The 15534-nt window shown below is 37.6% G+C and overlaps 1 protein-coding gene across 1 annotated transcript in view; it reads left to right on the plus strand.

The window, feature by feature from the left end:
• The first annotated feature begins 3238 nt into the window (after window positions 1-3238).
• Window positions 3239-15534, plus strand: part of LOC149779426 (uncharacterized) — a 51898-nt gene continuing 39602 nt past the window's right edge. Inside the window, exon 1 of the mRNA XM_089938618.1 lies at window positions 3239-3753. Within this exon, the coding sequence (XP_089794744.1) occupies window positions 3402-3753 (352 nt within the window). The 5' untranslated portion in view covers window positions 3239-3401. The remainder of the gene's footprint in view (window positions 3754-15534) is intronic.

A 15534-nucleotide genomic window follows, 5' to 3' on the forward strand; every position in this document is an offset into this window, starting at 1 on the left:
TATGTTACTGCATCGTGACTCTCGTCTTAACTCCGCCCCCTCCCCCTTATGACTGCATGGTAATGAATAATCCGAAAATAAACAAGTTAACTTGTCTAATTAGCAGCAAACAAAGGCGGCACATCTCATATTAGGCAGATTTCTCAAAGATTTTCCATTTAGTTAATAAATTAAATGGGAATGAATGTGAATCCCAAAACTGCTTATGATACATTGGATTGGCTAATGAATTTACTCTCTCTCTCTCTCTCTCTCTCTCCTTAGTTTGCTAACTCCTTGAACAAATATGGATAATAATGATGAGTTAACTCATCCTGCGATACATTTGCAATGGCCAGTTGCTACAGTACTATCAGGTACGTGTAACTCGTGTGGCTTCTCGGATTGGGCTTGGGATCTGATTACGTTGGCATTGATACTGTTGTGTTCACTTGTATGCATCCATCCACTATGAAATTAATTATATGCAACAAAGAGATTTGTAAATCCTCATGTTTTCGCGAGTATATAGTCTTGAAGAGTCATCTAAAAACACGTAGATTTGTACAATATGTAATTCTGGTCATATAGGAAAATCGTCCACCCACCCTTTTCCATTCAGAAATGGTTCATTCAACTTTGTAAGTCGTATCCAGAACCGCGGACAGGGTAGGATAAACTCCGGGGGTCCACAACGGTCAGGGTGTCTACCGTTGTTTCAATTTGTGATTCATTGGGGCCTACTGGATAATTTTCTAGGGCCTACATATCATGTTCGCAGTTCTGATCATCTCTCATGCTTTTTGTGCTACTTTTCTGTTTTAGGCAGGTTACTGAACTATTCACTCATGATTTTTAAAAACACTATGTCTGTGAAGGGTGTACAGATGTCAAACCTTTACAAATTTGTTCGAAACTTTGTTCACGAACATACACTATGTTAATGACAATCGTTTAAAAGTTGCCCTACGTTGATTGCGCATGCGTTAAATATTGGCGTGGAAATACCAAACTTTAACTTCCTGAAAAAGGTTTATACAAGGACACGAAAGTGGCCAGCATCAAACACAACATTTGTCTTTGTTTTAATTATGTACCCATATACATTGACATTGTAATATTTGCATGACTGGTCTAGGGAATTCTGTCTTTTCACTCTCTGTCTTTCTTTCGACTCTATCGAAGCCGGAAAGAGTAGGCTGGTGTATGCATATTTAATTTTACAATCTCATCAAACAAGTTAATAATAAAGTATAAAAGTATAAGAACACACACACACACACACACACACACACACATATATATATATATATATATATATATATATATATATATATATATATATATATATATATATATATATATATATATATATATATATATATATATACATATATACCAATCAATAGATTCACATGCGAAACACCAACATGAACATTTTACTATATACTCTCCATATCAGTACTGCAAAGGTGCAGTGGTTAGCGCGTACCGGACTAAAGGCAGGAGTGTGGGTATAAAACGAACCACTGGATCACCCCTGGTCAGTTTCCGTGTTGGGTAAGGCACTTTACTCCCATTGCTTCGGTACTAAATCCTACTAGTGTTGTTGTGTCAAAAAACGCCAAAACTAAAACCAAACCAGATGTATATCAGGGGATCGTTTTTTTGTTGTTGACGGGTTTGCACTTCTATAGTCCATCAAATTGCTACTATCTTACCAATAAGGTCATTCATTCAATCCAGAGTCTATGTTTGAGGGCTATTGTTATAGTTGATTTAATAATTTACGTTCCTGAAATGTTTGCACGATATGAATTTAAAAAGTATTACCCATATTAAGGTTAAATGATCAAATATATATTATCATGTTTTGTAATAATTGACAAGAAAGCTCTATAACAGTATAATCGAATATGCATACTTCAATTATATTCTAGTCAAGGCTTATATATATATATATATATATGATTCTTTTTATATATTATTACGACTCTATAGTTTTAAATTAAGTAACAGGACAGAGCGAAAACCAACAAGTTTTTTTTTAAAAAAATTCAACAAATAATTTATTTCCCTGGAATGCAAAATTCCAAATAGTCTTAAAAGTTCCCTCACAATTCCAAAAGTAGAGAGCATTCATAATGAATTCTAGTGGTGATCGGAATGAATTCCAATCTTGAATGTGCTGATGTACCAATAGCCTGGAAGAGTGTTGATGCGCTAACATTGTTGATTGATCACAATGATATAATACAAATGTCCTTGAGTGAATTTACTATAATCCCTAAATAGTGATTCAGTCCAAAAGTATCAAAGGACACTTTGTAATTCCAGTGAATAATTTCATAAGAAATATATAAATGATAACCTATTTAATATTGACCAATAAGGTTCGACATCTAATACTGTGAAAACAATACTTACATTAGCCATAGTCATTTAATCTTTAGCAAATTTAATTCTTTTTTGTGTTATTGTTTGCCTCTATTCTCGCAATTGCACTGGCAAATCCTTGATGAAAATTGATAGATGGCGCATAGACTATTAAAAAAAATGTTTGTCACTGTTGTCATTTTTGGATACACACGTGTTCACACACACACACACACACATACTCACACGTTCTCACACACACTCACACATACTCGCACACACACACACACAAACACACACAACACGCTCACACACTCACACACACTAACACGCTCACGCACCCACCAGGAAAAATAGAACTTTTCAAAAGTTTTAGTACAAATTGTTTTGTGGCTAATTAAAAAAAAAATATTTCCTTTTTTTTATTTGAAAATAAATTCTTCACAAAAGAAGGAATTTAAGATATCATGGGTTCGACAAAGGCAATTAATGACAGGAAAGTTTGATTATGGTAGCTTTTGTGTATACCTAGTTGAACAGGTCGTTAGTTCCCTGAATAAATTCGTCTTAGGTGAATGTTGGATAAGCGCTAAATAGACTTTATAATGAAGTCACAGATGTAAACACAGATGAGGAATGGGTTAAGTTAACAGTTGTTTGACTATATTGATAGATCGGAATGCTTTGTGACATTCACCTATGATAAAACTGATGATGAGATAAATATATATTTTTGTATCCAATTAAATCTTGTAGTTTAAAACTTGCTAACACTGAGCCACTAAGGAACCAAATATGTTGAACGTTATGACGTAATGGCGAGTTCTGATAAACAGCCACTTGTTATGGCTTCGTCTTTATTTTGTGGCCACCAGGAAGTAAGTTGTTTTAGAGCTTTATGTTTTAGATCTTTGTGTGAGATCATTGTAAATTCAGCTTGCATTGGAATTAACGGTAGAACTGTATTATCCAGTTGACATTAACTAAACGTTCTAACTAGGAATCAACTGAATTTATCTATAGAAAATTTTCAGTCGTGGTGGAAAATGGGAAATTTCTGTGCAAAGAATCGCGTTGATCCTGCACATCCTGATTATGACACAGATCACAGTTCAAATATTATAACGACGAAACCCTGCCTAAAATGTCATAAAGAGACTACACACATGCAGAGGTTACCATCCAATACGATTATACCGATATGTGAATCATGCTTGGAGAAGAAAGAGTGCCAAAAATGTTACAAGGGCAGTAACACACTCCTGAGATCACCCTGCAAAAAAATGTGTTGTATATGTTGTGCATGTATGACGAAACACATAGTGAAGCCAAAGGCAGCTACAGACAGTTATCTTCGTTGTCCTATTTGCAATCAGAAAATGGATCTTCCCAGAGAAGGTTTGCATACATAATTTCTTACGTTTTGTCTTTCTCTCTCTCTCTCTCTCTCTCTCTCTCTCTCTCTCTCTCTCTCTCAATCAATCAATCAATCAATCAGTTAATCAATTAATACATTCATTACACACCCATTTAATCTTACATGTCTGATCTGACGTTCGATACAGTTGTGCAGTCAATGATTCCGTATACGTTTCAACATACATTTTCAAACAATGCAGACATATTAGGTAAAGATGGCCGCTTTTGCCGCTGAAGATAATGGAGGAGTACCGTAAGTAAATGGGCATTTCATGGTATCTACCGCTTTGCAATTAGGGTTGGCTGAAGTTAATAACGATATTGAATAATAGTGTCATATTGGGTGTTTGCCTTTTGTTCTCTCGCTGGGTCCTGATCAATCACAACGGCCATGACTTGGAAAGCAAGCAAGCGACATACAATGTGCAGCCCGTGTATGTTTAAGCATTAGTAATATACGTTCTTGAGGCTGCAAAGGGGATGGTTATTAACAAAGCAGCAGCTGGATGGATCGATAGTACCCAGCTTATGTTAAAGTCGATGGAAAATACTATTCTATTGATGATGAGGCTTTATAAATATTCACGCAGAGATAAAAATAGTTAGTCAAAACTTGCTTATAAGCAAAACAAGCTTATTTAGCGTGCCAGACTAATGTAGAGAGAATGAGCTAGTTTGATTTAATGTAGCCGTATATTAATTTCGGCGTGCTTACAATTCAAAGCAAAGTTATACAAACTATCAAATCTGCAACGCTTATGACAAACACTGCTTTGTTAATATCGAAAATAACTACAATATTTATAGCGAAAGAGCTGGAAATATCTGGTCAACCTACAGTTACTATATACGCTTAGCACTGCACCAGACATAAATAGTAATAGCGTAATTTTCGATATAAGCTCATAACGGCAGGGGCTCATCAAGTGTTTTTCAAACGGTTTCTTAAAGTCAAATAGGTGGTTTCCATTTACACTCTGTTACGAGTCTATGCTCTTAAAAAAAGTAACAGAATAAAAGTGAAAAACAACAAGCTTTGTAAAATTTAGGAAATAATATATTTCCCTATAATACAAAGTGAAACATGAGATTACAAAACTTACGGTATTGCAAATTAAATCCAAAAATAATCCAAGAATTACGAAACAAGTCCAAATAAAATGAGGTCTTGAATGAAATTCAGTTCAAGTCTCGAAGAGATTTAAATTTGAAGGCGATGACGTGTCTGTTATAATCTACGAAGTGCTGATGTGTAAACAGTCTCTTGTTGAATCACGAAAATATTATTACAGGTTTGAATTCAGTACAAATTCCAATGAATGTCTCTATCCATGAATGTTGTCAGATCACTTTTGTATTTCCAGAGAAAATAATTACTTGAATTCAATAATTTGAAGAAAATAAAATTCATCCCAAACAACAAAATACAACTTAAAGAGCTAGATCTTATAGCACGACTGGTAAATTCCTCACAGTCACAAGATAATATAGTTCTCTGCTTGACCTCAGGTCACAATTAGTATTTTCGAAAAACGGCCATTACCTAATTGAAAATAACCTTCTAGAATGATCTAATGAGCCTTGTTTATTTGCAACACAATAGCCTATACAATTCACTTCTGAATCTCTAAAACCCTGAACCTGATCAACATGTCTACTCCTTCTATGTTTACTTGAGTGATAATCCTGATAATAAACTCATACACATAGTGAATAATGAAGCTATCATTAGTTGCTTACATAAATGAAATAAAAACAATTTTAAAAAAAGACTTACAGGTCAAGCAAAAATGAACTCAATTTTGGACAATGCCAAGTCCAGCAAACAATGTTGCATTACAGAAAATGTAATGAAATAAATATAAAAAACTAACAGAAAAACAATTAAATTAAACATTCATATAAACTCAAATCAGAGAACAGTGGATGTGATAACTAACGCGCCTTACTATCAGACACATGATTGCTGGTCGAAGATTCGGACACAAATATTCTTTATTAAGTACTACCGATTCTATCTGAGAAAAGTGAAAGTCAAATTTGTAAAGTCGACTTGAATAATGGGTACATGGCAACGCATACTCTTTAAATCGTATCTGAAACTGATTTGGACTGCACACGTTATTTGACTGTAAAACCTTGCATACTTACAATCAGTAGCGTGCCAAAAGTTCAAAGAACTAATTCAAAAAGCATAGATTGGACGGACAACTTTCCTTGCATATTAAAGAATAACTGTGGTATATAATGGCAAATCTCAAAACATTTTGAAGGAGTTTATTAAGGCCTCTAGAAAGGACATTAAACAACCAAACGATCGGTATACAGAGTATGTGGTTGAGAAACATCAATCGTTCTATCGTTTGAATGCACCATATTCATTTATCAAAAGGGTTCAAAATATAGTATGTGCGTTTCAGGGACATAACTGGAACACATTGATAAATTGATTGAGTTGGGAGTGACCTTAGAAATAGAAAGGAATAAACAAAGGAAGGCTTATGAACAAAACAAAAGAAAACGTACCTAATGTAGTGCAAGAAAATACGAAGTGTCTGATGCTAATTAGTCCGCCCGCTACGTCTGAAGCGTCTGAAACAAGGTCTGAAAGTTTGATGATTTTAGCGAATGTTTTAGCTGTAATAGTAAAAAAATCCAAGAGCACACCACAGATGTTTTTGGGGTATTATATTGGGATGGCATCTGAACATGTACATCATGTAAACAACAATTATTATATGATCATCTTTTCCCCCGTTAACTTTACATTGTCAGAATCGTTCAGTATTACCCGATACTGAACTCGCGCGACAACATACATATAGCATTCACGTGCATAAAGGAACTAATTTCTATTGTAAACAAACAATGGACGCATACGCCAGCACTTCTGATTTGTACACAAATTATGTACACCCGCGTAAGAGGCTCTTTACGTTGTGGTTGTTTAAATTTGTTTCTGAATGAACGAAAACAGATGTTCGTGAACTGCCACATACCAGCTGTTTTGGCACATTCCGCGTTGATACAATGTTACGGATTTAGGCTAACTACAGTATATAACAGAAGCAAGGTCCGTACAAATAACATACAATTGACAAGTCATTTACTCTCTTCTTTAGCTGGTGATAAGAATGGCAAAATAAAATATACTTACAGTTTTACATCTTGAATTTCCTCAAAATGTATTTTCTTAATTCTGCAAATCCGAATTACATGAGCCATGTCATAGGTTTTCAATCTGGATTACACATTCGAAATCGTACTGTAATTTCGATGATAAGTGCAATTCTATCCTCCTTACTGCACTCAAAATAAAATAAGCATTAAATTCCATAGCGTCTTTTTGATAATTGCAATTGAAAGACTTCATATTTTTTCCACTTTATGATTTCAAACATTCAATGACAGAAACAGAAAAACATTTGCAGATGTGAACACGCTTCTCCCGGGCCGCTTCAATCCGATGTATTTCATGTATAATTTGCACAGATGAATCCAGTCCAAAGTCACAAACTTTCGTCGAATCGAAACAAAATACCAAAATATATTCATTCCAGATCAAATGGAAAAGTTGTTGCAATTTGCATTCATTCACAATATGGCTGCAAATTTCAATTTTAACTAGACACGCCATTTTCTTTCGAAAGTTATGTCGAGCGCGCGACTAAGTTCAAATTTATCTGGGAGGAGGTATGTGCGCAGTAATAATGACGTTATTGTGTAATGACAAATCTGCGTTTGTGATTTAGTTTGGAATACGGCATTCATTCATTTACGTTGTTTCTTGTAGTGTATTTTTTATATAATTAAACCTTAGGTAGAATAAAAAATGAGCATATAATAAAAAGGTTACTGCATTTGTATGGGAAAATATGAACTCGTTTTGTCGGAAGGATATACTGCACTCCCAAGGTCGTGCAGTATTCCATCCCAAAACTCGTTCATATTTTCCCATACAAATGCAGTAACCTACAATTACTCGATGGTACCAGAAGAGTTATCGGTGCCTTTTACGTTGTTGTTTCCTTATCAGGGCGTGATCGTTGATGAATGCTGACATAAATACACCGAATGCACCAAACTAGTACCAAGTCTTAGGACCAAACACAATTATGTACTGCAGGTACGCAACCTCCAGCTGTACCTTCGATTGGTTATGCTCTTAACCAAGTTCATTCGATGCTTAAATTTTGTCAGCACGCTTGGATGACACCACATATCTCCCAAAAATGCGGATCTAAAAACTAAGGCCACAAATGAATTAGAGAAGAACTTTTTCAAGCTCATGAACAATATTTTGTTTCGGAAAAACTAAGAATCTAAGCAAGTGATAGTGAACAAGACAAACATCAGAGGATCATCGCTGATCTGGCTTTTGAATCTCGGAAGATCTTTGATGGTCAACTTGTTGCCATTCATAGTAAAAAAAATAAAAGCTCAAGCTCACAAAACCAATATATGTTGCTTCGTCCGTGATGGACTTGTCAATGCTGCTAATGTACGAGTTTTACTATGGCAATATCAAACCGTTTTACAAGGATCTAGTCAAGATGGTGTACAGCGACACTGACTCGCTGCTGATGCATATCACAACCAAAAACCTTTACGCAAACATGGCACAACAATGTTTGGTCAATGAATCTGATACCAGAGATTATGCGAAAGAACATCCGTTGTTGAGTAACACCAATAAAATGGTTGTTGGAATGTTCAAAGACGAGTGCAAACCAGTCGAAGAATATGTGGGATCGGGACCTAAAATTGTAGTCAGAAGACAGAGCGGTCTCGGATCGAGAAACAGAGAAATGGCACGGGTGATTCTGCAGAAAGATCTCAAACACAAACTTTTTTTGAAATGACTTCGATACCGACGTGAATTCACACACACGGCAAGCATGATACGGTGTCAGAAACATCGCATGGGTGTTTACTGATGCACCAAACTGAGCTTGTCCCCGTTTATACCAAGCGATAGAAACTCCCCGACGGTATTAATATCTGCCCGTTAGACAATCATCCTGCAGCAGCAGAGAGGGTGAATCCCACAAGCTATTTCGCTTAACAGAACCTTCTATCGAGGACATTTTAGATAGAGATATTATTTTCACAAAATAAACCCTCTATTCAGAAAACATGACAAAATAGGCTTTCTCTGCTGACTTGGAAGAGTTATCTCATGAAAATATCTACCTATACAACTATTTCTTGATACAAGGGTCTATCTTGCGAAAATACTCGGGATGTTTAACCCTCTCTGCTGCTCTGTGAAAGTCCCTGGCAGGGTTTGCCTGTAGTCGCCGTTTCTGCTGCTGTAAATTAAAAATTTAAGTTAACAATAATGGCCAACATTGGAGAAGCACATTCCGCTAGACTAGCTCGAGAGCGACTAGAAGCAATAAAAAAATTTCTTCCTGTACGAGATAGTGTAAGACAAAAACTTCAAGAACGTCAGCAAGCGCAAGTTGAATTTGCAACCGGTGCAGAAGAATTATTTAAACCTGTTACAACAGCTACTGAAAAAGCTGCAGAGATCACAGAAAGAGCTTTACTGGGAGATGAAAAGGGTATTCTTCCAGTGTTAAAACAAACCGATGAGCAAACTGAAAAGATTGCAAAAAAAACAAAAAAAACAAACAAACAAAAAAGATTTTACAAAAACTTCCAACTGATATAGTTGCAGCTCAACCTCCACCCACCGCTGAAGAAGGCACTAAAGTCGCCGAAGCTGCTGCGCTCAAAGCAGCAAAGGAAAGTGTTGAACTGACTGCAAAATTTGATCCGGTTTTTATTAAACTCCTTAAGAACACACCAGATGAAAAATTACCTGAATTGATATTAACGGGTTTATATAACAAAGATAAAGCTTTAAACGAGAAATATAAGTCCACGACTGATGACAATTTTGTTAGATGGGCGTATCGTGTATACTACAACAAAAAAGTGGTTAAATCTAACGATCTAAAATTTGCAAAACTTATAAAGGCAATGCAGGAGATTGACAAGAGTAAACAACAAGGGCTTCCACCTCCCTATTCACCGCCTGAGCAAACTTCATCGATGCAGCAACAAGAGAAATCTCGGTCTACACCTGTAGGATTTTTTACCAGTAAAGCTCTTAGTGTTTTTACTGACCGGGATAAATTACTCGATATTGCTGCACATGGTTATATTTCCAAAGTAAAATATCTGAAACCTCAGTACATTAAAAAAATAAAACCCGAAGACTGGGCTCCTTTATTATATTTTGCTTCTAAAAATTTACCTATTAATCCAAAAGATCCCGACTATAAAGAATTTGCAAAAGATGTAGAGGCCAAAAAACGACCACGATCTCCAGAAGTATTTTACGATGTACCCGACATCGGCGCAACTGGAAGTTCTTTGGGGGTGATTTTATTCCCTGTCCTAACAATATTATCAATGATGTATCACGGTTAGAGGTTCTCTTAGGAGGAGCGCGGGCTGGAAATAACTCACCAGAAATAATTAATGAAGCAGCTGATATCTGTCAGCGATTATTTCGCGGCGGCATCATGGATGCTCACATCTATCGAGAACTTATTGATGAACTCACGGACAGCGACTGAAAGTCGCCGCGATTAGAGAAATATCTAATTAAATAAAATGATCGTACACAATTCTCATCGTAGACCAGTCATGGTCAGGGTTGTAAATTCACGAGTACCAGTATACAGGATGACTTATGGAAATGGACTCGGCGATGTTGTCAGGGGTTTATTCGCGAGGATGGCACCTAAAGCAATACCGATCGCAAAACAATTATCGATGAAAGCTATTGACGTTATCAAAGATAAAGCTACTGGCGCTGTTGGTAGCGCTGCCAGTAAAGCATTCTTGGCAATCAAGGACAGACTAGCGCGATTAATACGCAGAAAACCGCCGCCGGTAAAATTACCAGCCACCGCAGACATGCCTGCAAATGTTAGTAAAGTAATAAATGAAGCCGCAAATCAAAAACTAGCAGCGCTGATAAATCCTGAACAAATAAACACAAGTTTGGTGGCGGGAAGTGGTCTTCGTTTTAGACGATAACTTCTATAATAAAATGTTTAAACGGGAATCCGACCCAGCATTCGACATGGACGAACCGGTCCTTAAAAATGAATCAGTGCGTGATTATCAGTATTATTCTTATGACGAACGAGAGCCAACTAAACGAGGACGAATTAAACTTCAGGTTCAAGATACAAGTAGATATTTCCTGCCCGCTGAAGCATTTATTGAAGTAGAAGGAGAAATTATAAAAACAGATGATACAGTATACGATGCGGGGGTTAAAATCGGTTTTGTCAATAACGGAATTATGGCCTTGTTTGATAGTGCTATCTACATGATTGATGGAAAAATATTGAATCGATTCAGAAGGATGTCGATGTTGCTACAACAATAATTGTTCTAGCAAGATATTCTGATGATTATACAAGATCAACTGGTCCATCAATGATGTTTGCCAAGGACACTTCTAATTATCCTAACAGTGATCAGTACAATATTAGACGACCAAGAAACTTAGGCAACACCGCAGACGCTGATGTGGCGCCGGTGATTCATGGTGCTAATGAAGAATTTAATTTAGGTTTCGCTGCACGTAGACAAATGTTGAAAGGTAATCGTAGAAATTTTTCATGTGGCATTCCGCTGTCGCACATCTTTGGATTTTGCAGAGATGTCAGAAAGGTAATTTTCGGAGCAAAACATACGGTCGTGCTTGTTAGAAAAGCCAACGACAATGATGCTATATGGCGACCTCTAGGTGACCCTGGTAAGGTAAACATAACAAAACTATCACTGTGGATGCCGGTAATGACTCCTGCAATTACTGAAGAACAGCGACTGCTTTCTTTTATGGATCAAGGTGGTAAAGTGTTGTTATCGTGGCTTACAACAACCACAGATAGTATTCAAAATACCAATAACGGTTTATTCACATGGCATATAGCATCACAGCAGGGAGTTTCCGCGCCGCGACATATTTTTATTGCTCTTCAGGATGTTGCACGGGTGGGTAATGAAATACGTTCGCACATATTTGATCAACTTGGTATCACTGACGTTTCTCTGAGAATAAACGGGCATCAAGAACCATCTGAGAACATACTGTTAGATTTTGGTAATAATCATGTTGCACGTGCATATCAACGATTGACAAAGTATCTAGCGCGTGATCTAAATATTGATACTGGTTTGCAAATATCACAATTGGATTTTATCTCTCATTATCCAATCTATTACTTCTCGTTAGAGCATCTTGATTTAACCAGAGTCTGTCGTTGATATACACTTTCGGGCTACAGTGAATAGAGACGTAGGAGCTATAGCTAATTACAGAGTAATCGCGGTCATACTTTCCGATAAAGCAATGTTGCTTGAAGGTGCTGGCACCCGAATGAGATTCGTTGATGCACCAGTGGAAAACTTGTAGTTTTCCGAAAACATGTAAACAATTAGATCAATCGCGTTTATTATAAAAATGTCATACAGTCACGTTAATGTCACTCTGACTCCTGGTCAGGTGAAAAAATTACAATCGAAGAACGCGAGCACATGTGGGACAAAAATAACACTAAAACACGATCAAATCGCTAATGGTGGTCCAAACAAACTGTCGCTGACTAAAACCCAACTAAAACATTTCAGTAAAGCAGCGCAGGCGAAAACTGAAACTCAACTTGATTTCTCTCCTGCAGCTGTCAAAGATATGGTTAAAACCGGCGGTATATTTCCTCTTTTCGCAGCGTTACCAGCGCTGATTGCAGCTGCCGCTCCCGCTGTTGCAAAAGCCGCGGAGTTGGGTGCAGTTGGTTACGCAGGAAGTAAACTAGCAGAAAAAATCACCGGGAAAGGATACAAAAAAAGGGACGCGGGCTAAGACTTCCAGGAACTCCACCATCATGGTACCCAAAACGGTTTTGAAAAATGCTAGCGTAAAAACACAAAGTGTTTTCACACCGATGTCAAATTTTGATTTACTCGATGCTGTTAAACAATTAAATATAAAAAATTTCAGAGGCGTCTTTATGCGAGATCAACTACCACAACAACCGAATAATCCAGAAACCGGAATTATTAATCTCGATAACAGCGATGGTCCAGGAACTCACTGGGTTGCTTACGCGATCGATCCACGTGGAATTATCTATTTTGATTCGTATGGGTTAGCACCGCCAGTTGAATTTCTAAAATATACAAAAAACATCCCCCTGACAAAGTCAACGACAAAGGTTTGGTACTCAACGCTACCAACACAAACACTGACCGATCCTCCGATATGTGGCCGTGAGGTATTAAATGTTCTTGATGCGATCTCGAAATCAGCGAGTTCACCTCACAAAATCGTGCACGAGTATACCATGGGTCGATTTAAACAGTTTCCTATCAAATAATGGTTGATATTTACGGAAGATCTCTTATCGAAACAAAGACAAAAAAACGCGCCGACGTGGATTTATCAAAATATGCGACCAAAGATGAAATCGATAATCTTTTAACGTTAACCGGGATAGACCCAGATGAGGTTGTTATTTTTCAGGACCGGCACGGAAAACTAAAAACCAGCGATATCAAATGGCATGAAATAATTCGTAAGGTTCTTGGAGCTGTCCCGGGTAACCTTCCTGTGTTCACCGACAGCGGAAAAATCAGAGATTCGCTGATATCAATCGCGGCGCTTCGAGATGATACGCAGAAAGCTGAAGGGGGACGTGTAGCGAAGACCGGTGATACAATGACAGGTGAACTCAATCTCGGCAACAACAAAATAACCGCGTTGAAAGATCCAACATCGCCAACCGACGCCACTAACAAACAATACGTGGATGCGCAACATAGCATCGCTGCGTTGTTAATCGGACAGCGATTAATAAAATGATACAATGACTGGTCATCTCGATCTTAGTGGGTTGAAAATAACAACGCTGGCAGATCCAACCTTGCCAACCGACGCCGCAAACAAACAATATGTTGACACAGGCACTAGCACCATTGACGGTAAACTAACAACGTTGCGGGCTGAGTATGATGTTCACGTGGGTGCTTTTACAAGACTTCGAAGAAACTTTCAAAAAACCGATGATGCCACGGATAAGTTCTTTGGAACTCCTCCCGTCATCGACATGAAACTTTCTGATATCAAGACCAACATTGACACGATCAAACAAACACAGCAGGATATCGTAACGGGAATTCCTGAGATCGTTAACAAAACCAGTTTGATTAAAGTTCCCACTGGAGTTACTTCTGGGCATGTTACCAACATAGTATACACGGTATCATCGGAATTCGCAACATGGTCCAAACAAAATAATACTATCAAATATACAGCAACAGCCACTGGCGTGTATAGGTTTTCTGTGTTCAGTGCTGCTAAATTTGAAATCTTCACAACATACCCCTGGAGACATTCCACCGACAAGTATTCCGGGGTTGTGACTATCATATTAAATAGCGGAACCGAAGAAACATTTATACTGGAAGCCGCCGACAAGAAATTAACCGCAACATCTTACTGGTGGTGTTTGGAATTAGTAGCTGAAACGCCTCAATTGGTTACTGCGTAATATAATAAAATGGCCTCAACGACGCAACAATATAGATACAATCAGGTGCAAAAATGGCATTCAGAGTTAAAAACCATCATTGACACATGCACGATAAAGATAAAAAAATATCGTCGAGGTGTAACCATGTTAGGCACAATAGTGTATTCGTTATCCGCGGTAGTTGCGTCCACGGGGATATTATTGTTAGCGCTAACACCAGTAACAACTGCAATCGCGATCACAGTTGCAGTTTCAACATCTACGACGATTGCAGGAGTTGCCAATATCATCGCGAAGAAAATATCCTCTTGCTCGTCAACGAAATTACACGAGTATGAAAAATTAAACACCGATGCCACAAGCGCGTATATGAAATTGTCATCGTTGATATCGTCTAGTCTCGACGACACAATCATATCAGATTCCTAATTCGCGCAAATGGCCAGGATGTACGGGGATTACACCAAAAATTTTGATTTGAAACAACAGCAGATAAATAACGACAGAGTCGCTACTTCAGCAGATAGTCTCAAATACAAGTCCGTCGCGAACCTCTCTGCTAACAGTAACATCAACTAAGCCAGAATTCAGCATTAATTTTCCAACTGCAATTCCAGTAAGCGAAATCGCGTTAGCACAATTACGAGTATATCACAGCTGGCCCAATATCAGATCAGCATCGTTTGGTAAATTACCAGCAAATAATTCGTTTGTGTTTGCATACAAAAATAAACCCAGTGCCGATGGCACTGATGACACGCCAGACTGGAACGTCATTGGGTTACCAACTGGGTCTTATCAAATCGAAGAAATCAATGAGGAATTACAACGTCGACTAAAAAACGTCACAACAAAGGAATCAAAGATAACAATAACTGTTCATGAGCCAACGCTGTCATCCGCGATCGAAATAAGCACCCCAGACTACGCCGTGGATATATATAATAGTTCAATCAGAACAGTGTTAGGATGGCCTGAAGTCGCTCCACCGGCACAACCAATACCACCAGCGCCAAAGAAGTCTGATTATGTAACTAACAAACAATCATATCATGAAATTACACCGCCATATAAAAACCATCTGGATAATATAAAAAGCGCAACAAGTAGTAATTTTATTTTCATCACCAAAGACGATATTCAGTGGTCTTTTTCCCGCGACAGATTAGTCTTTTATTTTGACATATAAACTGTTGAT

Source organism: Sinohyriopsis cumingii, chromosome 17 (assembly GCF_028554795.1).
Source record: "Sinohyriopsis cumingii isolate HCF-2022 chromosome 17, ASM2855479v2, whole genome shotgun sequence".
In the NCBI taxonomy this organism is placed as follows: Eukaryota; Metazoa; Mollusca; class Bivalvia; order Unionida; family Unionidae; genus Sinohyriopsis; species Sinohyriopsis cumingii.